General features: G+C 46.2%; 1 protein-coding gene across 2 annotated transcripts in view; it reads right to left on the bottom strand.

The window, feature by feature from the left end:
- Positions 1 to 27,808, bottom strand: part of ergic2 (ERGIC and golgi 2) — a 37,368-nt gene that overhangs the window by 6,489 nt on the left and 3,071 nt on the right. Inside the window, exons 2-12 of one of the 2 annotated variants that reach the window (XM_055650015.1) lie at positions 26,264 to 26,456; positions 26,084 to 26,180; positions 17,031 to 17,185; positions 16,837 to 16,945; positions 14,989 to 15,035; positions 11,436 to 11,506; positions 9,586 to 9,626; positions 8,333 to 8,434; positions 3,657 to 3,752; positions 2,929 to 2,984; positions 1,208 to 1,306 (exon numbers count right to left, since the gene is read on the bottom strand). In XM_055650015.1, the coding sequence (XP_055505990.1) occupies positions 1,208 to 1,306; positions 2,929 to 2,984; positions 3,657 to 3,752; positions 8,333 to 8,434; positions 9,586 to 9,626; positions 11,436 to 11,506; positions 14,989 to 15,035; positions 16,837 to 16,945; positions 17,031 to 17,136 (727 nt within the window). In that variant the 5' untranslated portion in view covers positions 17,137 to 17,185; positions 26,084 to 26,180; positions 26,264 to 26,456. Of the gene's footprint in view, positions 1 to 1,207; positions 1,307 to 2,928; positions 2,985 to 3,656; positions 3,753 to 8,332; positions 8,435 to 9,585; positions 9,627 to 11,435; positions 11,507 to 14,988; positions 15,036 to 16,836; positions 16,946 to 17,030; positions 17,186 to 22,656; positions 22,794 to 26,083; positions 26,181 to 26,263; positions 26,457 to 27,808 lie in introns of those variants that run through there. The other variant, XM_055650016.1, reaches the window with a different exon arrangement.

Genomic DNA, 27,808 nt, shown 5'->3' with positions numbered 1-27,808 from the left:
CCTCTGGGGCCAGGCTGAGTTGAGGAAGCACAGACCATTGCCACCGCACCACCACAGTGGGCAGATCCACACCGGTCAACTTGCCCCATGTCCCCTCCAGCACAGACTCAAATTGCCCAAGTAACTCAGCAGGACAGGCAGCATCTCTGGAGAGAAGGAATGGGTGGCGGTTCGGGTCGAGACCCTTTTTCAGACCCTTGGTCTGAACCCTAAACGTCACCCATTCCTTCTCTCCAGAGATGCTGCCTGTCCTGCTGAGTTACTTGGGCATTTTGTGTCTATCTGAGGTTTAAACCAACATCTGCTGTTCTTTCCCACACATGTATTCCAGTGTTTACAGATTGTGTTGCGCTGCAGCAAGTAAGAATGTCATGGTTCTACCTGGGGCACGACAATAAACACTGTTGACTGGCGAGTTGGGGCTGAGCAGGGCGTAGCTCCGGGGGCTCTGGCATGCTGCTACATGCAGCTGGCTTGAACAAGCTCTATGCTCAAGATAACACCTCCCACAGCAGTTAACCCTAGCCACTCTCCCATCTCGCTGCTACCATGGGGAAGGTGATGCAGGAGCTGGTAAAACCATGAGCACCAGGCTCAACAAAGATAAACACAGTGCTGGAGTAACTCAGCGGGTCAGGCAGCATCTGTGGTGAACATGGATAGGTGACGTTCCCAGCACTACACAACACTAACCTCAGCAACTGTGATCTTGTACGGGCTTTGTTCAATTTTGCACTGTTATGGTCTGGTCACACAGAATTACTGATTATTGATGTGTTATTGATTATTGCATATTTGTAAGTGAGAGCCATGTTGCCACTGGCAGTACATGTGTCAGAGGGAGAGGGGGGGGGGGGGAGAGGGGGATAGGGGGAGGGGGAGGGGGAGAGGAGAGAGGGTGAGGGAGAGGGGAGAGGGGGAGAGGGAGGGGAGGGGGGGGGGAGAGGGGAGGGGGAGGGGGAGAGGAGAGAGTTAGGGACAATTTACAACTTTACCAAAGCCAATTAACCTACAAACCTGTATGACTTTGGAGAGTGGGAGGAAACCGGAGCACCCGGATAAAACGCACGCAGGTCACGGGGAGAAAGTACAAACTCTGTCCAGACAGCGCCCGTAGTCAGGATGTAACAGTAAGGCAGCAACACTACCCGCTGCGCCACCGTGCCTGCCCCCTGCACTGTTGGACTAAATAACAAAATAAACTCACGATCTATGGCGATTTTTTCTGTTCCATCCAGCGGATTGATGATGCCGGGGATGGGCTCCCCGAATGAATAGTGATCTATTCGATGAGAAAAATTATACACTGAAAAAAAAGAAAAAAGAAAATGTGTTATACAGACGCACTTGCCCCCATACTAATATAATAAACACATGGTCATGGGCCCAGGAGCGCTGTCTGCAAATGTCAACCCGTTGTGTTAACATCTGGTCACAAACAGCGGGGCTGAAGCAAACACATTGAAAGACAAAGATTCTACACTGCAACATTTTTGTCTGTTCCCCCTCTGACTTTTCCCAATGAAACAATCAGACAACAAAGAATTATTGTCAGAATATATGGTCACACAGGCCAACATGATGGAATATTATTGCAGAGACTCACCAGCTCCTCCTTGTGGTTAAACACACTATTACAGTTACATTATAGAGAACGTGCAGTTTAAATCGTCAGAGATACAGCACGGAAACAGACCTTTCGGCCCCGCGAGTCCGTGCTGGCCAGCGATCTCCCCGTACGCTAACACTATTCTACACACTAGGGCCAACTTACAATTTACAGAAGCCAATTAACCTACAAACCTGTACGTCTTGTGGATTGTGGGAAGGAACACATGACCTGAGCTCTCCCACCCTTGTGTCAGTGTTGCTGTCTGACTGTGTCAATCAGCCCAGCCAGGGGAGGGGCAGCCAGTCTCAGCCTGGATCATTCTCCAGGAGCCAGCGATGCTAGCAGTACAGGTCCACACTGGGATATGGAGCAGGATCAGTACAGGGCCCCACTGGGATACGGAGCAGGATCACTACAGGACCGCACTGGGATATAGAGCAGGATCAGTACAGGGCCACACTGGGATATAGAGCAGGATCAGTACGGATCCACTGGGATAGACTGGGATCAGTACAGGGCCCCACTGGGATACAGAGCAGGATCAGTACAGGGCCACACTGGGATACAGAGCAGGATCAGTACAGGGCCACACTGGGATATAGAGCAGGATCAGTACAGGGCCCCACTGGGATATGGAGCAGGATCACTACAGGACCCCACTGGGATACGGAGCAGGATCACTACAGGACCGCACTGGGATATAGAGCAGGATCAGTACAGGGCCACACTGGGATATAGAGCAGGATCAGTACGGATCCACTGGGACAGACCGGGATCAGTACAGGGCCCCACTGGGATACAGAGCAGGATCAGTACAGGGCCACACTGGGATACAGAGCAGGATCAGTACAGGGCCCCACTGGGATATGGAGCAGGATCACTACAGGACCCCACTGGGATATGGAGCAGGATCAGTACAGGACCCCACTGGGATATGGAGCAGGATCAGTACAGGGCCACACTGGGATCACTACAGGACCGCACTGGGATATAGAGCAGGATCAGTACAGGGCCCCACTGGGATACAGACTGGGATCAGTACAGGGCCACACTGGGATACGGACTGGGATCAGTACGGATCTACTGCTCTGGAATATTGGATTGGATGGGTAAGATCCTACTCCAGAAACTTGAGCACAATGTTCTGACTCAGCACCAGAGGTACAGGTGAAGGTACAGAAGCTTCACCGCATCCAGCAGTCTCATTACTCACAGTGGTTTTAATTACTATCATGTATGTAACACAACAGACAGCAGTTTGGTGAACAATGTTAATGGATGTATAGTCTACTGGATGAGGATGCAGCAGTACTCACCATCGTGACTAACAAGAGCTGCCATATGTGCGTGACCTCTCGGGTGAGGGATGGCCCTAGAACAGAAGCATTATCCATTGGAAATTAATAGGAAATAACTTAACAACTGAATACAGCCGTAACAAATCCTGTATTATGCGGAAGAAGGAACTGCAGATGCTGGTTTAAACCGGAGATAGACACAAAAAGCTGGAGTAACTCAGCGGGACAGGCAGCATCTCTGGAGAAGGATCTCGAACCGAAACATCACCCATTATTTTTCTCGCAATTATCTATTGCATTCCCTTAACACATTTTCTACATGTGAAAATATCAGCTCAAATACTTGACATGAAAATCTGTTCTGATGAAGGCACCTATACCTGAAACATTAGCTGTTTCTCTTTCCATTGATCACGCCTGGCAAACATTTTTATCATGATCTTCTTTACAATCCTGTCTGTGGTTCTTACTGAAGACCAGTCAGCTTGCCTTGTGTCCTAACCTCCCCCCCCCCGCCCTCCCCCCCCAACAGAAACAACAGCAAATATCTTGTGTGGGAAAGAACTGCAGATGCTGGTTTAAATCGAAGATAACACAAGATGCTGCAGTAACTCAGCGGGACAGGCAGCATCTCTGGAGGAAAGAATGGGTAACGTTTATCGGGTCGAGGCCCTTCTTCAGACTGGTCTGAATTAGTCATTCTGTTCTAAAAGGGAAGGTTCAGATGATATCAAACATGGACATACTTGCCCACTGTGATGTGGAAATTTCCTGCCACTTTGTTGACGTATAAATGTCCATGAATCCTGCAGGCATCATGTGGATAAGATAATTTGTCTTCCCTGTAAATACAATTAAAGACAATTTCACCGTGGTCACTAAGTTTGCTGCAGACACAACGGACTAGTATGGTTGCAAACGTACACATTAAACATGGTGCCACACTCAGATACGGTTACAGGTTGTGGGAAATGGAAGCAGATAGTCACAGAGTGCTGGAGTAACTCAGCATGGATAGGTGACGTTTCATAGAGTGCTGGAGCAGCATAGGCAGCATCTGTGGAGACAAGGAATAGGTGACGTTTCGGGTGGGACTCATCTTCAGGCTACTATTATCTATTATTCTACGTGCTGGCAATAAAACCCTGTCTCTAATCTTGAAGGACTATTTCTATTTACTCCACTATTAGATCATCCATACAAGGACCAAATATCTGAGATCATTTTGACATATTGATCAGTCATGGGAATCCTTTAACCCATTGTGCTGTGCTAATCAAATATATAATTCTGATTCTGTATTTAACACTACCCATTTCATGGTCATTCGTGAAAATGTCCATATGACATTTATACCCATTTAAAAATAGGTTATGAGTACTGAAAGATATAATTAGCAATGAAGTTGACATTTTGTTTTATAATGCACTGTAATACCTGAAGGTATTTGGTTGTAGTTTACACTGCGAGAGTTTGCAGGAATATAGTTGGAGGCTTTCCCATGAAGTGCTTCTAATGTCATGCAGGAAATCTCACACTGTTACTCATCTAAAACGTGTTCATGTGGAAAGCTCCCAATGGCAACTAATTTCTTAGCCATTTGGTTGATGTGGACAGGATGAGAAACATAGAAACATAGAAATTAGGTGCAGGAGTAGGCCATTCGGCCCTTCGAGCCTGCACCGCCATTCAATATGATCATGGCTGATCATCCAACTCAGTATCCCGTACCTGCCTTCTCCCCATAACCCCTGATCCCCTTAGCCACAAGGGCCACATCTAACTCCCTCTTAAATATAGCCAATGAAACTGGCCTCAACTACCCTCTGTGGCAGAGAGTTCCAGAGATTCACCACTCTCTGTGTGAAAAAAGTTCTTCTCATCTCGGTTTTAAAGGATTTCCCCCTTATCCTTAAGCTGTGGACCCCTTGTCCTGGACTTCCCTAACATCGGGAACAATCTTCCTGCATCTAGCCTGTCCAACCCCTTAAGAATTTTGTAAGTTTCTATAAGATCCCCTCTCAATCTTCTAAATTCTAGAGAGTATAAACCAAGTCTATCCAGTCTTTCTTCATAAGACAGTCCTGACATCCCAGGAATCAGTCTGGTGAACCGTCTCTGCACTCCCTCTATGGCAATAATGTCCTTCCTCAGATTTGGAGACCAAAACTGTACGCAATACTCCAGGTGTGGTCTCACCAAGACCCTGTACAACTGCAGTAGAACCTCTCTGCTCCTATACTCAAATCCTTTTGCAATGAAAGCTAACATACCATTCGCTTTCTTTACTGCCTGCTGCACCTGCATGCCTACCTTCAATGACTGGTGTACCATGACACCCAGGTCTCGCTGCATCTCCCCCTTTCCCAATCGGCCACCATTTAGATAATAGTCTGCTTTCCTGTTTTTGCCACCAAAATGGATAACTCACATTTATCCACATTATACTGCATCTGCCAAACATTTGCCCACTCACCCAGCCTATCCAAGTCACCCTGCAGTCTCCTAGCATCCTCCTCACAGCTAACACTGCCCCCCAGCTTAGTGTCATCCGCAAACTTGGAGATATTGCCTTCAATTCCCTCATCCAGATCATTAATATATATTGTAAATAGCTGGGGTCCCAGTACTGAGTCTGGGGGTACCCCATAGTCACTGCCTGCCATTGTGAAAAGGACCCGTTTACTCCTACTCTTTGCTTCCTGTTTGCCAGCCAGTTCTCTATCCACATCAATACTGACCCCCCAATGCCTTGTGCTTTAAGTTTGTATACTAATCTCTTATGTGGGACCTTGTCGAAAGCCTTCTGGAAGTCCAGATACACCACATCCACTGGTTCTCCCCTATCCACGCTACTAGTTACATCCTCGAAAAATTCTATAAGATTTGTCAGACATGATTTACCTTTCGTAAATCCATGCTGACTTTGTCCAATGATTTCACCACTTTCAAAATGTGCTGCTATCCCATCTTTAATAACTGACTCTAGCAGTTTCCCCACTACCGATGTTAGACTAACTGGTCTGTAATTCCCCATTTTCTCTCTCCCTCCCTTCTTAAAAAGTGGGGTTACGTTTGCTACCCGCCAATCTTCAGGAACTACTCCAGAATCTAAAGAGTTTTGAAAGATTATTACTAATGCATCCACTATTTCTGGAGCTACTTCCTTAAGTACTCTGGGATGCAGCCTATCTGGCCCTGGGGATTTATCGGCCTTTAATCCATTCAATTTACCCAACACCACTTCCCGGCTAACCTGGATTTCACTCAATTCCTCCAACTCCTTTGACCCGCGGTCCCCTGCTATTTCCGGCAAATTATTTATGTCTTCCTTAGTGAAGACGGAACCAAAGTAGTTATTCAATTGGTCCGCCATATCCTTGTTCCCCATGATCAACTCACCCGTTTCTGACTGCAAGGGACCTACATTTGTTTTAACTAATCTCTTTCTTTTCACATATCTATAAAAACTTTTGCAGTCAGTTTTTATGTTCCCTGCCAGTTTTCTTTCATAATCTATTTTTCCTTTCCTAATTAAGCCCTTTGTCCTCCTCTGCTGGTCTTTGAATTTCTCCCAGTCCTCCGAATTGCTGCTTTTTCTGGCTAATTTGTACGCATCATCCTTCGCTTTGATACTATCCCTGATTTCCCTTGTTATCCATGGATGTACTACCTTCCCTGATTTATTCTTTTGCCAAACTGGGATGAACAATTTTTGTAGTTCATCCATGCAGTCCTTAAAATGTCTTCCACTGCACATCCACCGTCAACCCTTTTAGAATTAATTGCCAGTCAATCTTGGCCAATTCACGTCTCATACCCTCAAAGTTACCTTTCTTTAAGTTCAGAACCATTGTTTCTGAATTAACAATGTCACTCTCCATCCTAATGAAGAACTCAACCATATTATGGTCACTCTTGCCCAAGGGGGCACGTACAACAAGATTGCTAACTAACCCTTCCTCATTACTCAATACCCAGTCTAAAATAGCCTGCTCTCTCGTTGGTTCCTCAACATGTTGATTTAGATAACTATCCCGCATACATTCCAAGAAATCCTCTTCCTCAGCACCCCTGCCAATTTGATTCACCCAATCTATATGTAGATTGAAGTCACCCATTGTAACCGTTTTGCCTTTGTTGCACGCATTTCTAATTTCCTGTTTGATACCATCTCCAACTTCACTACTACCGTTAGGTGGCCTGTACACAACACCCACCAGCGTTTTCTGCCCCTTAGTGTTTTGCAGCTCTACCCATACCGATTCCACATCCTCCAAACTAATGTCCTTCCTTTCCATTGCATTAATCCCCTCTCTAATCAGTAACGCTACCCCACCTCCTTTTCCTTTCTGTCTATCCCTCCTGAATATTGAATATCCCTGGATGTTCAGCTCCCAGCCTTGGTCAACCTGGAGCCATGTCTCCGTGATCCCAACTATATCATAGTCATTAATAGCTATCTGCACATTCAACTCATCCACCTTATTACGAATGCTCCTTGCATTGAGACACAAAGCCTTCAGGCTTGTTTTTACAACACTCTTACCCCTTATACAATTATGTTGAAAAGTGGCCCTTTTTGCTTTTTGCCCTGGTTTTGTCTGCCTGCCACTTTTACTTTTCACCTTGCTACCTATTTCTTCTACCCTCATTTTACACCCTTCGGTCTCTACGCTCACACATTTAAGAAACCCTTTCCCTTTAACCCCATCCTCCACTGTCCCATTCAACACCCCACCCCCCTTATTCAGTTTAAAGCCACCCGTGTAGCAGTGGCAAACCTGCCTGCCAGAATGCTGGTCCCACACCTGTTAAGATGCAATCCGTCCCTTTTGTACAGTTCCCCCTTACCCCAAAACAGATCCCAGTGATCTAAGAATCTAAATCCCTGCCCCGTGCACCAGTTCCTCAGCCACACGTTCAGGTCCCGTATCTCCCTGTTCCTGCTCTCGCCAGCACGGGGAACTGGAAGCAAACCGGAGATAACAACCCTGGAGGTCCTGCTTTTCAACATTTTTCCGAGCTCTCTAAAGTCACGCTGCAGAAGTGTGCAGAATGCGTGTACTTTATGGAATTAACTGCATATGTCCCTTTTACTACCGACTGATAGAGCACACCACTGCTTATCTTTCAACAAGAGAAGTTGTGTTACACACACTTACTGACAAGGGAAACATTCAAGGCAAAACCGTGGGGGGGGGGGCTCATTAAAACGTACAGAATAGTGAAAGGCTTGCATACAGTGGATGTGGAGAGGATGTTTCCACTAGAGGGAGAGTCTAGAACCAGAGGGCACAGCCTCAGAATTAAAGGAGATGAGAAGGAATTTCTATAGTCAGAGGGTGGTGAATCTGTGGAATTGAAGGCAGTGGAGAGCAAGTCAGTGGGTATATTTCAGGCAGGGACACAGCTGGTTTACCTGGGTGGTAGGGCTGTAGGCGAGCCTCGAAACGCACTCTTGAATAAAAGATCCTGCAGAGAATGTTCTTCTTGCACTTTCCGGCGGATCTTTTGAAGTGTTCTTAAAAAGGAAAGATCACATGACTTGCACCTCTACCCAAAGTCTTTATTCTAATTCAAACATCAGCACAAGAGATGTGAAATTTAATTAACTCGTCTTCAGTTTTACAATTCAGTAATAAATCTAATGGAAATATTGTACGGTTTCAATTCTGATGACCAAGTTAGAGTGTCGTTCCAAGGCATGAGTGGTTAGATGTAGACAGCTCCCACCCGCTGGTGAATGGACAAGCTGCTGCTGTGGAGAACAAGTCTATGGCTACGGATGTTTGGAGCGGAGTTCCGCAGGGCTCGGTGCTGGGGCCGCTACTCTTCACGTTGTACATTAATGATTTGGACGAGGGGATCGAAGGCTTTGTGGCCAAGTTTGGCCTAAGATGATAGGTGGAGGGGCAGGTGTTGTAGAGAAAGCAGACACTCTGCAGAAGGACTTCGGGCAGGTTGGGAGAGTGGGCAGAGGAGTGGCAGACGGAATATAGTGGAGTCATGTATTTTGGTGGTAGGAATAAAGGTGTAGATTATTTTCTAAATGAGGAGCAAACCCAGAAATCGAAGGTGCAAAAGGACTTGGGAGCTGGTGCAGGATTCCCAAAAGGTTAATCTGCAGATCGAATCGGTAGAAAGCAAAGGAAATGTGTAGGAAGCAACTGCAGATGCTGGTTTAAACCGAAGATAGACCTGCCAGAGGCAGTAGCGATGGAGGCTGATACAATAGTGGTGTTACAGAGACTGTTAAATAGTCACATAGACACGCAGGGCATGGTTGGATATGGATAACATGCAGGCTGAGGGGATCAGAACAACTTGGCACCATGTTCGGCATTGACATTGTGGGCCAAGGGACCTGTAGAGTTCTATGTACATCCACCCAAAAGTTTTCATTAGGTCAGTATTTAAACTTCACCTCTCTGCCATCATCTTTCATTGAGCCCATATCCAGGCTGGTAGCAAACTATACCAGAGACTGGGGTCAATTAGGAATTCATTTGTTGTCAGCAAACACACATACAATTCTACATTTTATTATCTGAATTATTAAACTTAAACTGTCACCGCAACATTTATAACAAAGTGAATGACTGACACTTGATTTTGTTAAACACCAGAAATTATTAACCATTCAGAAAATTAATTTTAAAATCTGTTTCGTACCTTTGCCACATTCTCTGACGTGAAGATAATTCAAAAACTGTCTACAATTTAAAAAGAAAGGCAATTAAAACAGCAGCTCAATTTCCAAGTGGAAAGTCTTAGTGTTACATGCTGGAGTGTTGTGCCCCTTACAGTGTGGGAGAGAGTACAGCCTGGCAAAGTAGTCACCAAGTCATCGAGACTGCAACAAGTGATTTGTGAAATAGGCATTCACCAAATTGCAGAGATGAAATATCAGCAGACTTGTGTTAGAATAGTGTCCTTCCGCCAGCCTTCATAAAGCTGGGCACAAAACTGCAGCAATATAACTCAATGCCCAACAAGCCAACTACATGAAGCTTACCAAACAATCAAATGGCTAAATTCACAGCTGAGAAACAGTATATACCATGGACAGTAAACAAAGGACAAGTTTTATTCACCTTTCAAAACTGCTGCAGGTGTAAACATGTAAAAGCCATGAACAGGGCAACCTATCATATAAACTCTGCAACAGGTATTAGTTGTATGGAACTGCCATCATCACCATGATTCACTCAGATTGTGTTAACAGCGTCACTTGCCAAGATCATGCTAGCATTTAGAAAGGACAGAAATGTAAAATGTTCTGACAATATTGACAATGCTTTATATGATGCCAGTGCTATTTCTGTGATAGAACATGCCAATGCAGCGTACCGACACTTCTAAGTTTTAGTGCATATTATTTTATTAGTACGTTTAATTTTTAATGTTAATTCCATCTTTTAGTTACTAGTGTATTAAATTAGAATTTGATTTGTCACAAAATCTAAAACCAGAAGAGGCAGATCAATACATGGATCAAGATAAATCATCAATGCAGCTAGATGTTGAATGGACACACGTAGCTGTGTTTGCGTGCGGTGTGTTGTACATGGGCGAGACCAAGTGGAGACAAGGTGGCCGTGTTGTCAAAGGGCCAGCCAAGGCCCACTGGATCTCCCACTCACTAACCATTTAGCTCCCCTCTGTGCGGTTCCCAATAAATTTCCAGATCCTTCTTTATGTCTACAAAGCCCTTAACGGGATTGCCCCCACCTACATCAAAAGTCTGCTCACCCACCACACCATCTCCAGGTCCCTCATATTAGCCGACTTGGGGTTGCTGAACATCCCGCGGTCTAGGCAGAAGCTCAGGGGCGACCGCACTTTTGCGGTTGCAGCTCCTAGACTGTGGAACAGCAGCATCCCTCTTCCCATCAGAACTGCCCCCTCCAGACGAGACTTAAAACTCTTCTTTACTCTCAAGCCTTTCTTGACATCCTCTGAGGGAGGGCTATATGTATGTATGTATGTATTTAATCTATGAACCAATGTTGTATAATGTTAGTACCTCCACCAATGTAAAGCACTTTGGCCAACGAGAGTTGTTTTTTAAATGTGCTCTAGAAATAAAAGTGGCTTGACTTGACTTCTCAGCTGTCCCGTCTCCTCTAGGGCTAGACTGTGGCCACACACAAACTTCAAGAGCGGCACCTCATATTCCACATGTGTAGCCAACACTACAGCTACATAACACCATACTACCACTATCCCCGTCACTGTTCCAAAGGAGGGTTTGTAGGTTAAATGGCTTCTGTAAATTGCCCCTAATGTGTAGGATGCCAAACTGGGTTAAGTAGAGCTGGTGTGAATAGGTGATGGGTGGTCGGCGTGGACTTGGTGAAGGGGCTGTTTCCCCACTGTATCTCTAAACTAACTAAACAAATGGTGATGAATCTTCATTTAGACCTTTGACTTAGCTTAATTCTCTTAATCAGTGGTGTGGCTAACATTATCGACCTTGTGTCTAGTTTGAAATGCAACTATAATGCAATAATTACACCTACTGGTTCATATTTCAACCCTTCTGAAGCAGCAACCATCGTTTCAGCCAGATCAAGGACATCTGCCCCAATATCTGTTTAAAACACAAAGTTATCATCTGAATGATTCATTACATTCTCAAGCTGCTCTCAGATAAAATTAATATTCAAAATATTTGAAATCACTTTAAAAAAAACTCAAATCACAACTGAATTTGAAGAAAATTTAACACGTAATGAACAAAAGAATAATATTTAGTAAGGAAATATTTAATGAGGAATATACTATTACAGAGATGTAACACAGAACTCCAGGCAATGGATTGTAAAAAAATATGTACATTTCAGCCAACGTGTCTGAATTAGAAATACCAGGAGCAATTTGTGGAATCCACTGGTGTAAATACTTTGTGTGGGGCATTGTTCAATGGAGATCTTTAAAGATTAAGGATTATTTTGTGCCTCCAGATGAGGGTGTGTTATTTGGTCAGGTTTGGGACCTACTCTAAACAGAACCTCTGCAAGACTGAAGCCAGAGTGGGTGATGTTCCCCCACTGAACACCACGGGCAGCCAAGTCACATGTTATGGGGAGAAGGCAGGCGAATGGAGTTAGGAGGGAGAGATAGATCAGCCATGATTGAATGGACTTGATGGGCCAAATGGCCTAATTGCACTCCTATCACTTATGAAGTGACCTCTGGTCCCACATCATCAGAACAGCTTTAATGCATGCAGCGTGTGCAACAGGACAGCTGTAATGCATGCAGCATGTGTAACAGGAGAGCTGTAATGCATGCAGCGAGTGTAACAGGACCGCTGTAATGCATGCAGTGTGTGTAACAGGACCGCTGTAATGCATGCAGCGTGTGTAACAAGACAGCTGTAATGCATGCAGCATGTGTAACAGGACAGCTGTAATGCATGCAGTGTGTGTAACAGGACCGCTGTAATGCATGCAGTGTGTGTAACAGGACAGCTGTAATGCATGCAGCATGTGTAACAGGAGAGCTGTAATGCATGCAGCGAGTGTAACAGGACCGCTGTAATGCATGCAGTGTGTGTAACAGGACCGCTGTAATGCATGCAGCGTGTGTAACAGGACCGCTGTAATGCATGCAGTGTGTGTAACAGGACCGCTGTAATGCATGCAGCATGTGTAACAGGAGAGCTGTAATGCATGCAGCGAGTGTAACAGGACCGCTGTAATGCATGCAGTGTGTGTAACAGGACAGCTGTAATGCATGCAGCATGTGTAACAGGAGAGCTGTAATGCATGCAGCGAGTGTAACAGGACCGCTGTAATGCATGCAGTGTGTGTAACAGGACCGCTGTAATGCATGCAGCGTGTGTAACAGGACCGCTGTAATGCATGCAGTGTGTGTAACAGGACCGCTGTAATGCATGCAGTGCGTGTAACAGGACCGCTGTAATGCATGCAGCATGTGTAACAGGAGAGCTGTAATGCATGCAGCGAGTGTAACAGGACCGCTGTAATGCATGCAGTGTGTGTAACAGGACCGCTGTAATGCATGCAGCGTGTGTAACAGGACAGCTGTAATGCATGCAGCGTGTGTAACAGGGCAGCTATAATGCATGCAGCATGTGTAACAGGACAGCTGTAATGCATGCAGCATGTGTAACAGGACAGCTGTAATGCATGCAGTGTGTGTGTGTGTGTGTAACAGGACAGCTGTAATGCATGCAGCATGTGTAACAGGAGAGCTGTAATGCATGCAGCGAGTGTAACAGGACCGCTGTAATGCATGCAGCATATGTAACAGGACAGCTGTAATGCATGCAGCATGTGTAACAGGACAGCTGTAATGCATGCAGCATGTGTAACAGGAGAGCTGTAATGCATGCAGCGAGTGTAACAGGACCGCTGTAATGCATGCAGTGTGTGTAACAGGACCGCTGTAATGCATGCAGCGTGTGTAACAGGACCGCTGTAATGCATGCAGTGTGTGTAACAGGACCGCTGTAATGCATGCAGCATGTGTAACAGGAGAGCTGTAATGCATGCAGCGAGTGTAACAGGACCGCTGTAATGCATGCAGTGTGTGTAACAGGACAGCTGTAATGCATGCAGCATGTGTAACAGGAGAGCTGTAATGCATGCAGCGAGTGTAACAGGACCGCTGTAATGCATGCAGTGTGTGTAACAGGACCGCTGTAATGCATGCAGCGTGTGTAACAGGGCCGCTGTAATGCATGCAGTGTGTGTAACAGGACCGCTGTAATGCATGCAGTGTGTGTAACAGGACCGCTGTAATGCATGCAGCATGTGTAACAGGAGAGCTGTAATGCATGCAGCGAGTGTAACAGGACCGCTGTAATGCATGCAGTGTGTGTAACAGGACCGCTGTAATGCATGCAGCGTGTGTAACAAGACAGCTGTAATGCATGCAGCGTGTGTAACAGGGCAGCTATAATGCATGCAGCATGTGTAACAGGACAGCTGTAATGCATGCAGCGTGTGTAACAGGACAGCTGTAATGCATGCAGTGTGTGTGTGTGTGTGTAACAGGACAGCTGTAATGCATGCAGCATGTGTAACAGGAGAGCTGTAATGCATGCAGCGAGTGTAACAGGACCGCTGTAATGCATGCAGCATATGTAGCAGGACAGCTGTAATGCATGCAGCGTGTGTAACAGGACAGCTGTAATGCATGCAGCGTGTGGCGCCACCTTATGTTTTCACTGCTGTACTTCAGACACATTTTCATTCTCATCACAAACTCTGCTATCAGCGTGTAGCAACAGTACACCTTGTGCAACAATGCAGAAAGCCTGTGGTTTTAGGATTACGCCCAGCTTTCACATTTGCAAACAGAAGATAGAGTATTCCTTACATTTTTAAAAAGAACTAAAACATTTGAAGTTGAAGTTGAACCTGACACAGCTTTGCAAGAGTCTATGTTGAATGAAGGGAGCGTAAACAATGTAATGAAGCAAGGCACAAGTGACTGTGATGCAGCCAACACTGCCCACTGCCTGATAACCAGTGCAGGGATTAGCAACATTTAATTAACCCGGCTACAACTCAAATTCAGTTTTGCTTCCAGTAATCCTGTGCTTCAGTGTATAAGATACACGCGATAAACACCAGTGAAATGCTGGTCAGGGCCCATCTAGCACACAGAATGTGTAGGAAAGATTTGCAGATGGTTCGGGTTGAGAATTAAAGGACATTCCATAAGGAAGGAGATGAGGAGCAATTCTTTAGTCAGAGGGTGGTGAATCTGTGGAATTCTTTGCCACACAAGGCTGTGGAGGCCAAGCCAATGGATATTTTTAAGGCCGAGATATAGATTCTTGATTAGTACTGGTGTCAGGGGTTATGGAGAGAAAGCAGGAGAATGGGGTTAGGAGGGAGAGATTGATCAGCCATGATTGAATGACTTGATGGGCTGAATGGCCTAATTCTGCTCCTATCACTTATGACCCTATGACAATCAACAGGTCGTATGTAGAAAGAAGTGGATTTCTCAAGCATGCTACTTTTCACTTGCTAGTTCTACACATAATAATGATACCAATGAATAGACAAAGGTGATAATACACAAAGTACTTACAATGGCATTTCATTGAAACTGTAATATCTAAATTGATTCGTAGTTTGCTGCAAGATAGAAAGGGAATATTTAGCTCCTGTTCCTGCAACATCATTCTCTTGTTCTGAATTGTCATAGAAAGCAGAATCCAAACATGAAGAGCAGGAAACAAGTCACATGAACATACACTGCCTCCAGATACACATGGTTAACAAGCTCATTAACCTTGGATTTGAAGTTTGTAAACTGCACCAGGCATGAGTATTGTTGGTAGAAGGAATCAACACACCACATCCCAACGTTCATTTGTTAAAAGACCAGACTACATGAACTCTTTCAACTAGTTCATGGTTGTTAGCACTCAGCAGAGAGAGTGTGTGTGTGCGTGCGTGCGTGTGTGCGTGTGTGTCAGTGTCAGCAGCACTGGAGCCTCTGGGACCTGCATCATTGTGCAGCTAGCAGAAAGGTTCCAGATATACATTGTCCCCCCATCACACTCTGCACTGCACTTCCATGGGCATGGATCAATGCCTGCCAGCCCCACAGATGCTGCCTGACCCGCTGAATACCTCAGAGTTGCAGCTGGGAAAGTTTCATTGGCGATGTCTCTCGGACAGTTTGGGGGTTTGACAACTCTGCTTGCAATCCATGCAGGAGGAATTGATGGAGGATCCATTGAAAGGTGATGTTAAAGAAACACTAACCACTCTGTGAGGACATGTGCTGGATGGTGCTGGACATGTGACTACAGGTGAGCAACTGAGGGACAGGTAGGCACTGAACCGGCCACTCACAATTGGAGAACCATCAATAGACAATAGGTGCAGGAGTAGGCCATTTGGCCCTTCGAGCCAGCACCAGGCAGCACAAAGCCAGTATCCTTTCAGCATATTGAGTTGAAGAGCGTGCTGGGAAAATTCAATGGTCGTGCAGCGGGTAGAGCCGATGCATACCAGCACCAGAGACCCCCGGCTCAATCCTGATCTCAGGTGCTGCCGGTGCGGAGTTTGCACGTCCCCCCTGTGATCACGCAAGTTTTCTCCGGGTGATCCGGTTTCCTCCCACAACCCAGGGACTTGTGTGTTAGTAAGTTAATTGGCCTCCGTAAATTACCACTAGTGTGTAGGGAGTGGATGAGAAAGTGGGATTACATGGAACTTGCGTGAATAGGTAATCGATGGTTGGCATGGACTTGGTGGGCCGAAGGGCCCGTGCCCATGCTGTATCTCTAAACTAAACAAAATAATGTGGCCTGACCTTAGGCAACCAGTCATCTGATGGTCCAGCACTCTAATATCAAAGATCCTATAGCAAGCAAGATAGACCACTCCTTCTAAATGCAATGGGCTAACGTGTAGTACGCAACGGAGCGGAACGTGGGCCTTTTTTTCATCCATTTCAGTAACCGGACCCGACCCGACCCGACCCGCAGTGTAATCAACGTTGCGGGGGAACAGTTTGTGTTAATAAGTTATAATTCTGAAAATGAGAAGATTTTTCCCAAATAACTTTTATTTTTACGAGGATGTTTCCGTAACCGGCTTCCGTCTCCGCACCAGTATCTTTGCCTCCGCTACGGGATCTTTGGTGCGGAGACGGAAGCCGGTTACGGAAATGGGGCCGAAAATGACCCATGAACCTGCCCATGACCGTACTACATCTTTTTCATTGAGTGACCTATCTTGCTCGCTGTAGGGTCTTTGCAAATACTTGCCCTCAGCTCACTCCACATTTCCAACCACCCCAGGCCGTTAGTTCTAATACATGCATCAGATCTGCCCCCCTCCTCCCTTCACCACTGGATCCTCCGTCTACGCTCATTGTGGTCAAAGAATGACCAAGTGCTGTCAAAAATAAACAAATAATGACCTGGAAAAATCTTTGTCCACTTCATAATCATACTTCATCCACGTGTCCTGATAGACAAAGAATTCCATCACGGACAACACAGCGATGGTAGTAAAGGCAATTATAGAAACTGTAAAGAAGAAATTATAGTTATTATAGTTAAACACTTAAGAATAGAATAGTTTTGAGCAATAACTGAGCAAAATGTAAAGTACCTGTACCACCACTGGTTGATGTTTCAATATAACTTTCAGGAATCTTTGGGAATGCATCGAGCTCCTTCACTAAGTTCAACGCCTTTCTCTTGTTTAATCGTCTCATCTTCAAATATCCATTCAAGGCTTGTCACCTTCAGCTTCATAAATCACACCTGCAAACACATTCATCCCATGAACACAGTGCAGGACTTTGTGGGATAGAACGCCGCACTGTAGACCAGCCACTCCCCACTGAAGCCCCAAGCAGATGCAAACGCTTCACGGTAAATAATAGCACCAGTGAGCTAAAACACTTCCATTTTGGACAATTGGATCTATTGTAAAGCACGGATACAGACCCTTCGGCCCAATGTATTCATGCTCAACATGATGTCCATCCCAGTTTGTTCCTTTTGCCGCATTTGCCACATTTTTCTCTAAGCCTTTACTATCCATGTAGCTGTCCAAGTGTGTTTAAACAGTGTCATTGTGCCAGCCTCTACAACCTCTGGCAGGTGTTCCATATGCCCACCTCGCAATGTGTGTTAATTGCCCATGCACTGAGCCACACTGCTGCCTGTCATTAATCATTCCTTGCCTTCCCCTCAGAATCCCCTCTAGTGAGACCCCCACCATAGAGGCTAGGTCCACTGGCCTGATGTTCCTGGCTTATCCTTGTACCTTCCCAAGTGTCCACATTTATCAAGCCAATTAACCTACAAACCTGCACGTTTTTGAAATGTGGGAGGAAACCGAATATCTCGAACAAAACACACGCAGGGCACAGGGAGAACGTACAAACTCTTACAGACAGCACCCGTAGTCGGGATCAAACCCAGGTCTCCGGCGCTGCATTTTGCTGTAAAGCAGCAACTCTACCGCTGCACCACCGTGACTGCCTTTCTTGCAGCACTTCTTAAATAAAAGTAGAGCATTGGGCCACCCTCCGCTCCTCCATTACCTCATCTAGAGCTACAAATCATGCAAATATTTTTGCCAGGACTCCTTTGCTTTGCACTGTGCCCTGAGAGTTGATGTCTTTGCACCCTGCCCCACACTATATGATCTCTGGCCTTGAGGGTTCATGTCTTAAGATAGATAGATAGATAGATAGATCCTTTATTGTCATTGTACGGTCTGAACAAAATGATGTTGCACCTCCTTGTGGCGGCACAGTGCCACAGCAGTAGAGTTGCTACCTTACAGACCCGGGTTTAATCCTCACTACAGGTGCTGTCTGTACAGAGTTCTACTAGTTATAGGAATTAGGCCATTCGGCCTCTACTCCGCCATTCAACAATGGCTGATCTCTGCTGCCTAATCCCATTTTCTTGCCTTCTCCCCATGACCCTAGACACCCGTTCTGATCTGACTTTTTGTGAGTCCTGCACCAGCACTCCCAAGTCCCTTGTCACCTCCGATTTCTGCATTCTCTCTCCATTTAGAAAATAATCTAAGCCTTTATTCTTATTACCAGAATGCATGGCTCCGCACTTTGCTAGACTGAATTTAATTGGCCACTTCTCTACACATTCTCCTAACCTGTCCAAGTCCTTCTGCAGAGACCTGCTTCCTCTACACTACCTGCCCCTCCACCTATCTTAGCATCATCTGCAAACCTGGCCACAAAGCCTTCAATCCCCTTATCCAAATCATTGATATACAATTCTCCTTGTGACCATGTGCGTTTTCTCTGGGTGCTCCGGTTTCCTCCCACATTGCCAAGACGTGCAGGTTTGTAGGTTAATTGGCTTTTGTAACATTGTTCCTATGTGTGTAGGATAGAACTAGTGTAAGGGTGATCGCTGGTCAGCACAGACTGGGTGGGCCGAAGGGCCTGTTCCCACACTGTACCTTCTCCGTTTGTAATGTACATGTCTCAACACACAAGTCCTCCCCCTCATTCCTGAGCCACCATGACCTTCGACACCGCAAACACAAATGAGAGATTCATTAAACGGTCAAGAAGGGTCTCAACCCGAAACGTCCCCCATTCCTTCTCTCCAGAGCTGCTGCCTGTCTCGCTGAGTTTCTCCAGCATTTTGTTGAACACCTCGCCTATCTCCAGGGATTCCACACCTAGACGAACATGTTGATCATTCAGGACCCATCACCATAGGGTCACGTGCACCAAGGTACAGTGAAAAACGTTGTCCTGCACGCTATGCAAACTGATCAAATAATAACACAGATAAATATAATTAAGTCAAAGTTTACAATAGATAGCGGAAAGGGGAGGTAGAGTGCAGAATATAGTTGCCAGCATTGTTGTGGCATTAATGTACCTGTAGGTTGGGATGTCTCCGGCATGGAGAGCTACTGGAAGCGGGCAGCTGGTGAAAGACCAGGGCGTGTTCTTCAGAGCCTGCATCAACATTTTGCCCTCAGGTCAAACCGTTGCATGCAAAACCTCTGCTCATTTGCCTAGCTGTGACGGAGGTGTGTCTAAGTTCCCTCCCTGACATCTCCACGTGTAAAGGACAAGACCAAGCCCGGCTCCCACACTACTACCAAGTCAAGTCAAATCAAGTTTATTCATCACAAACACATACGAGATGTGCAGTGAAATGAAAAGTGGCAATGCTGGCGGACTGTGCGAAAAGTGGCAATGCTCGCGGCAGCTTCACTGTGCAAGCAACAACCAACCTCTGTGGGTGTGGCGTGAGTGAGATGCAACTCAAGTCTCTGGCCATGGCAATGGTTGGCCCGTTGACAGCACAGTGGTCTGGAGTGTGTGAGAGACCCAGGTGACGTCTGGAGCCTGGGCCTCCCGCACAGGTGTGTGTTTGGTAGCTGCTGCTGGCATCCAGGTGGGTCTGCCAACATCCTGCAGCCTGTCAACACACAGGTGAACATGTGCAGGTACAGAAACTAATCATCTGGACAGAGATTAAACTCTCTTACAAAGGGCAATGTTTCACAATCATTCATTTTGTGCACCAATTGAGTGAATGCAAATGTTTGCTAATTTGTAGGTTTTACATTGGATTTTATCTTCCACTTTAGTGTTTGGACATTTGCTTGTGAATGTGAGGGGCATTTGTGGCTGAGGGGGCTGTATTGTGGACAGCCTCACTCATTGGACAATCTCCTTCAACGGAGTAGGTACTTGAACAGGTACATGGATAGCAAAGGGCCAATGGCAGGCAAATGCAGCCAGCTGAGGGGGCAGCAGGGGCGAGTCAGGCCGAAGGGCCTGTTTGTGTGCTGTGTGACTATGAATGGGTGAGGTGGGCAGCTTGCTGTTCCATGCCAGTCTGCTCTGGGCATTGTGAGTAGGGGGTGGTGATTCAAGCTCTGACGGCTCCTGTTATATTGACCAGTGTCGCTGCTGCTTGCTGCCTTGTGTGCAACACTGTGGCTGCCAAATTGCAAGTAGCTCCAACCTTCACGTAGACCCTCTCTGACATGTCCCGTGCTTTTGTCTATCTCCATGCTTTGTTCATTAAAAGCCCACACATTCCCACCGTTGTCTCAACCATGCTTATCCCATCCTGATTCCATCACAGACTCTATTCTCCCAGTACCTCCACCGCCACTGTATGTTACACACACCGTGGGTGGGGCAGCCTGTTCCTGTGCTGCTCCATGCTCTGTGTCTAATCCATTGCCGTGATCTCTGCTCTCACTCCTCATCCCCCGAGCATTGCCACTCCCCATCCCACTCATGCACTGTAGCATTGTACTAGTGAGTCTGAAGAAGGGTCTTGACCCAAAACACCACCTATTCCTTCACTCCAGAGATGCTGCCTGACCCGCTGAGGTCCTCCAGCTTGCACTGGCTGTGGTCACCGACATTGTTCCTACAGAGACCGACCGGTGTCTGCTCAATAACAGATTGAGTCTCTGGCCATCAGGACACGTAACAGCTGCCGCGACCGATACCCAGTTCAACAACTCCACACTCCTCACCGTTCCAGTTTCAATCGGAACTGGCCAAGCAAACTGGAAGGTTATCCATCTGTAACTGAAAACACTGTCCAATCTGCCGGAGGTGTCCAACATTCAGCAGCAGTTGTGGGTCTGCATTACACTGGGACACAACACCATCTCCACTCTCCCTACAAATGCCCACATTAATCTCTGATCTGTGAACCACCTTCCCAATCCTTCACACCTTCATTGTCCCCGATCCACCCCATCCTCTCAACTCAGCAACACTCACTTCAATGAAGACTAAAACATCAACCCTTTCCAGATAGACACTAAATGCTGGAGTAACTCAGCAGGTCAGGCGGCATCTGTGGAGAGAGGGAATGGGTGGCCAGACAAATGGTCATCTGGCCATTCCCTCCACAGACGCTGCCTGACCCGCTGAATTAATCCAGCATTGTGTGTGTGCATGTAGCTCAGGATACCTGCATCTGCAGCTCCTTCAATGCGATTAACCCACCGGTGTGGGAGGCTCGACCCAGGGCTGAGAGAGACAGACAGAGAGAGAGAGGGACAGAGAGAGAGGGACAGAGAGAGAGGGGCAGAGAGAGAGGGGCAGAGAGAGAGGGACAGAGAGAGAGGGACAGAGAGAGAGGGACAGAGAGAGAGAGGGAGAGAGAGAGGGGGAGAGAGAGGGACAGAGAGAGAGGGACAGAGAGGGAGAGAGAGAGAGAGAGAGAGAGAGAGAGAGAGAGAGAGAGAGAGAGAGAGAGAGACAGAGAGAGAGAGACAGAGAGAGAGGGGCAGAGAGAGAGGGAGAGAGAGAGAGGAGACAGAGAGAGAGGGACAGAGAGAGGGAGAGAGAGAGTAAGAGATTAACACAGAAAGAGAGACACACATAGGGAGAGAGAGAGAGAGAGGGACAGAGAGAGAGAGAGAGAGAGAGAGAGAGAGGCAGAGAGAGAGGGAGAGAGAGAGAGAGAGAGAGAGAGAGAGAGAGAGACAGAGAGAGGGACAGAGAGAGAGGGACAGAGAGAGGGAGAGAGAGAGAGACAGAGAGAGAGAGAGGGGGACAGAGAGAGAGAGAGAGAGAGAGAGAGAGAGAGAGAGAGAGAGAGAGAGAGAGAGAGAGAGAGAGAGAGAGGGACAGAGAGAGAGGGAGAGAGAGAGAGGGAGAGAGAGAGGGGCAGAGAGAGAGAGAGAGAGAGAGAGAGAGAGAGAGAGAGAGAGAGAGAGAGAGAGAGAGAGAGAGAGAGAGAGAGAGAGAGAGAGAGAGAGAGAGAGAGAGAGAGAGAGAGAGAGAGAGAGAGAGAGAGAGAGAGAGACACAGAGAGAGAGAGGGACAGAGAGAGAGAGAGAGAGAGAGAGAGAGAGAGAGACAGAGAGAGAGAGGGACAGAGAGAGGAGAGAGAGAGAGGGACAGAGAGAGAGAGGGGCAGAGAGAGAGGGACAGAGAGAGAGAGGAGAGAGAGGGACAGAGAGAGAGAGAGAGAGACAGAGAGAAGAGAGAGAGAGACACAGAGAGAGAGGGACAGAGAGAGAGAGAGACAAAGCAGAGAGAGAGAGAGAGACAGAGAGAGGGACAGAGAGAGAGAGAGAGGGGCAGAGAGAGAGGGACAGAGAGAGACACACACACACACCTCAAGGGTCCAAATGACAATAAATGTATCTTATCTTATCTTACACGGGGAGGGTGGACAGAGAGAGAGACAGACAGAGACAGGGACACACACACACATGGGGACGGACAGACAGACAGACAGCCGCTCACCGTGTGCGTGTGTGGGCCGGGTGTGTGCGGGCGCGGACTCCCCGCTGTGGGGCTCCCCGGTGTCTACCCCGCTCCCCCCACCATCACCATCACCGTCTCCGCGTCTTTGCCCGAGTGAGCAGACCGGGCCGGGCCGCGCCGTCACCTCTCACCCCCAGCTTCCGCCAACACACTTCCGGCCCGAGGGCTGCACAAGCCGCGCTAAACCGCTGGGGGCGCTGTACCTACCTACCGCCCCCTGCCAGCCTACCGCCCCCTGTGTTTGTTCCATCAGATTCCATTGGTTGGTACTGTGACAACCATCAATCAACAGACCCTTCGGCCTTCCCACAGTTAATGTTTACACAAAAGAAAGCATAGAAATTAGGTGCGAAACCCGGAGGGTTTTAGGCCTATTTCCTTCAGGATTTCAGCCCATTGCCTATTTCCTTCGAGGATTTCAGCCTGCACCGCCTATTTCCTTCAATTTCATGATCATGGCTTGATTTCATAAAACTGCCAGTATCCCGTACCTGAGCCTGTGTCTTCCATTACCCTCTGATCCCCTTAGCACACAATGTAATTATGGTTGGTCTGGGGTCTATTTGTGTGTAATGTATGGCTGCAGAAACGGCATTTCGTTTGGACCTCCAGGGGTCCAAATGACAATTAAATTGACTCTTGACTCTCTCTTGACTCTTCAAGAAGGAACTGCAGATGCTGGAAGATCGAAGGTACGCAAAATTGCTGGAGAAACTCAGCGGGTGCAGCAGCATCTATGGAGCGAAGGAAATAGGCAACGTTTCGGGCCGAAACCCTTCTTCTTCTCCTACCTAGTCGTCAGGCACCAGTTCTACAGGTTGCTGGTTAAAATGAAGGAGCCAGCATCAACTCACTCCTTGCTAATTGTACAGATGGAGCCCGGATTTGTTCTAGCTGCACGAATAGAACAGTACAGCACAGGAACAGGCCCTTCAGCCCACCCTGCCTGTGCCGAACATGATGCCAAGTTCATCACGTATCTGTCTGCAGGTGATCCATACTCACGTGCCTATCTAAAAGCCCCTTAAACACCACTATTGTACCTGCCTTCACCAACCCTGGCAGCACGTTCCAGGCACCCACCACCCTCTGTAAACAAAACCTGCCCCACACATCCCCTTTAGAATTTGCCACTCTCGATTTCTAGCTATTGCCTGGACATTTTCACCCTGGGGAGAACTGTCTGATTGCAACCATACCCTTTGCTCTCATACTTTTATATACATCTACCAGGTCTCCCCTTTAATCTTCAGCTGATTTGGTTGAAATCAGTTAACACAGCGCAGACTAGAAAACAAAGCTGGAATCTTCCTGGTAGTTATTTTATGCTAGAAATACATATTTGATAATGAAACTACAGATTGATAGCAACAGGGTGTGTAACCTATCAACAATCGACAAGTTGCTTTTAGTAACATGACCTGTTTTCTATTTCTGGCATTTTCTATTACTATTTGAAATGTTATTAGATTACTAATATAGATATCCTATGCACAATTTGTTACACATGTGACTCACTGAAACTCTTTTCAACATCATCCGTATTTAATGTGTGGTAGTTGGTATTTAGGTTGAATGTTGCCATGTGTATCAAAGAACAGTGAATAGGCTCTGATTAGCCTGATATCTAAACAGATCACATAATATCATACATAAATACAATCAAGCCAAACTTAAGTACAATAGGTGGTGTAAAGAGAAAGATACAGATTGCAGAATATAGTTCTCAGCATTGTAGCAGTTTTGGATTTTACATGACATGGTTTTGACTAATTTTAAAATAAGGTGTGCTGTAGAACTGATCTTATTTCAGGATAGTTTAAGAAGGAATTGCAGATGCTGTTTTCAGAATTGGCTGAAAGACAACAGGAAACGTGTAGAAAGTGTGTGAAGGAGACTGTTTGGTGTATTGCGTGTGCGCTGACTTATTAAGGGCAAGCCCGTTTAATCTTCCACCACCAGGTCCATAACCCTGCAGGTCAGGGCTCCTCAGTTGCACATCCAAACTCGATGAGACTTTCTGCCTTCACCATCCTTCACTGCAGTAGGGTTTGGACTGCCACCAGCAATGAAGGAAGTGTGTACCGGCTCCAATGTAGGAACGCAAGATAACAGGAGCAGGCCATCACACCTTTCAAGCCTGTTTGCTATTTAACATGACATGGCTGATGCATGTGGACTTCAACTCCTGGAAAGCGGGATGTCAAGAGTGTTGAATTGTCACCTGTAACTGGGATGGGGATAATTAAATCTTTACTTGCTGGAGCTCTGCAGGCACATTAACTAGTCCCATTTGCCTGCAATTGGCCCATTTCCCACAAATACCTGCACACCATCAATGTGTTGAGCACAAGATACTCTATGAATCGATGAAAAATGTTTCAAATGATTTTATACTATGGCCCGTTTTCATCACTGGATGTGAAAAATGTCCTTTTAAATTAAAAATTTGCGTAATCTGCAACTGTTTTACAATAAGATAACTGAGATGCATAAAGATAAACAGATCTAGTTCGCATTATATGCCCTTAGTTTATTTGTTAATAGCTATCCAATAACTATTAAAATTTCTCGAAATCAAACTTTCAATTTAACAATGAACTGTGGATCTAAGGTAGACGAAAGTGCTGGAGAAACTCGCTGAGTTTCTCCAGCACTTTTGTCTACCTTCGATTTTCCAGCCTCTGCAGTTCCTTCTTAAACTCGTAAGCAATGTGGATCTAACCCTCACAAGTCTGAAGAAGGGTCTTGACACGAAATATCACCTATCCATGTTCTCCTGAGATGCTGCCTGACTTGCTGAGTTACTCCAGCACTGTGTGCCTTGTTTTGTAAAACAGCATCTGCAGTTCCTTGTGTCCACATAAGTTTCCGATATTCTTTAGACTGTGATGAATAGCACCGCATTCAACTACTTTGTTTGTCCAGATATTGAATCTATGATATTTTATATCACAGAATCAATTAATCCATTTATTGTAAAACTGTTAACTCAAATTGTGTAAAACAGTTTTCCATGATCTTCATTTTGACTTCAGAAATAAAGTTCTCTTGTTTCAGATGCTCGACCAGCACTTCCATTCTCTTCAGCTCAGTGGCAGTTCTCAGTTCCTGGTGCTGTAGTCTCTTTATCTTCTTCTGTAATCTGGAAAGCTTTTCCCACAGCTGAGCCTTGACAGTATCCTGTCTACAATATGAATGTTCCACCTGTAGCACCTCAGTGGCTACGGACTGTTCATGGTTCAGCAGTTGGTGCATTCCAACCTCTTGTTTCATTGTGAAGGCTTGATTTGGTGTGTGTCGTACAGCAGGTTGTGAATTTCCACTGGGCCTCCCGCCCTCCCTCCTGCCCGCCCGCCCTCGCGCGCTGGTGCCGTGTTAATTTCCAAATCCCCGCTTATTTCACCTGTCGCAGCAGAGCCAAATGTTCCCACTCTGGCCTCCGATGTCCCCTCAGGCAAAACATTTTTCTTGTGAACATGTTGGGAATTTGGCTTCTTATTCTGAAAGATAATTTTGATTTGATGAGCTGCACTATTGTGTGCTGCTTAAACTTGTAACTTTTCAAAACAGGGTTTAATCTTACCTGTGGATGAGATGGAAATGTAAAAATGGTGGGTGTAGCACGCGACTTCAAACAGCGTGTCCCGCAGCGCCATTCGATCGAATCTGCAGTAAAGTGTTCACAACGGATGCATTGGTGCTTCGACAGCAACCAGCTCTCTCTCTTCATATTTTTGATCCATTTGTGAAGTGTTTCTTTGTTTTGGAGTGGAAACCTTTTCAAAGAGAAGATATAGTATGCTAGACAGGTAACCAATTTAGCCGAGCATATTGTGAGCGTTTCTTAACCTCTGGACATGCAGCGTTGCAACTGTGCCCAAATCTAAATAAAATAATGTCATTAGCTGCTACATTATTTTATTTAGGTTTATTATCATCGCGTGTATCGAGGTACAGTGAAAAGCTTGGTTTTGCATGTTCAAACAGATCAGATATACCGTGTATAAATACAATCGAGCCAAATTCAAGTATGATATCTAGAACAAAGGAGAAGGTACCGAGTGTCTTTGTTTTCTCTGGGGGCTACAGAGATCTGAGAGAAGTATATAAATAGTTCTCAGCATTATAGTCCATCAGTTCCAGAGACAAAGTCCAATGTCCGCAATGGGGTAGAGGTGAATCAGACAGTACTCTAACTTAGGTTCAGAACGTTCAGAAGCCTGGTAACCGAGGGGATGAAACTGTTCCTGAGTCTGCACCTTTCTGCCTACAGCACTCCAACAGCAGCCTCTCGTGCTCTTGCCCCAAATGCCCATGCCTGTACTCGCTGGAGTTTAGAAAGGTGAGGGGGGACCTCATTGAAAGTTACAGAATAATGAAAGGTTTGGATAGAGTGGATGTGGAGAGGATGCTTCCACCAGTGGGAGAGTCTAGGACCAGAGGTCATAGCCTCAGAACTGAAGGACGTTCCTTTAGGAAGGAGATGAGGAGGAATTTCTTTAGCCAGAAGGTGGTGAATCTGTGTGTCACAGAAAGCTGTGGAGGCCAAGTCAGTGGGTGTTCTTAAGGCAGAGATAGATAGATTCTTGATTAGTACGGGTGTCAGTGATTACGGGGAGAAGGCAGGAGAATGGGGTTGGTAGGGAGAGATAGATAGAAACATAGAAAATAGGTGCAGGAGTAGGCCATTCGGCCCTTCGAGCCTGCACCGCCATTCAATACGATCATGGCTGATCGTCCAACTCAGTATCCCATCCCTGCTTTCCCTGATCCCTTTAGTCACAAGGACCACATCTAACTCCCTCTTAAATATAGCCAATGAACTGGCCTCAGCTACCTTTTGCGGCAGAGAATTCCAGAGATTCACCACTCTCTGTGTAAAAAATGATTGTCTCATTTCGGTCCTAAAAGATTTCCCTCATCCTTAAACTGTGACCCCTAGTTCTGGACTTCCCCAACATCGGGAATAATCTTCCTGCATCTAGCCTGTCCAACCCCTTAAGAATTTTGTAAGTTTCTATAAGATCCCCCCTCAATCTTCTAAATTCTAGCGAGTACAAGCCGAGTCTATCCAGTCTTTCTTCATATGAAAGTCCTGCCATCCCAGGAATCTGTCTGGTGAACCTTC

Source organism: Leucoraja erinacea, chromosome 19 (assembly GCF_028641065.1).
Source record: "Leucoraja erinacea ecotype New England chromosome 19, Leri_hhj_1, whole genome shotgun sequence".
Lineage (NCBI taxonomy): Eukaryota > Metazoa > Chordata > Chondrichthyes > Rajiformes > Rajidae > Leucoraja > Leucoraja erinaceus.
Note: the sequence above shows the minus strand (reverse complement) of the source record. Positions and strands in the feature narration are given on the sequence as shown.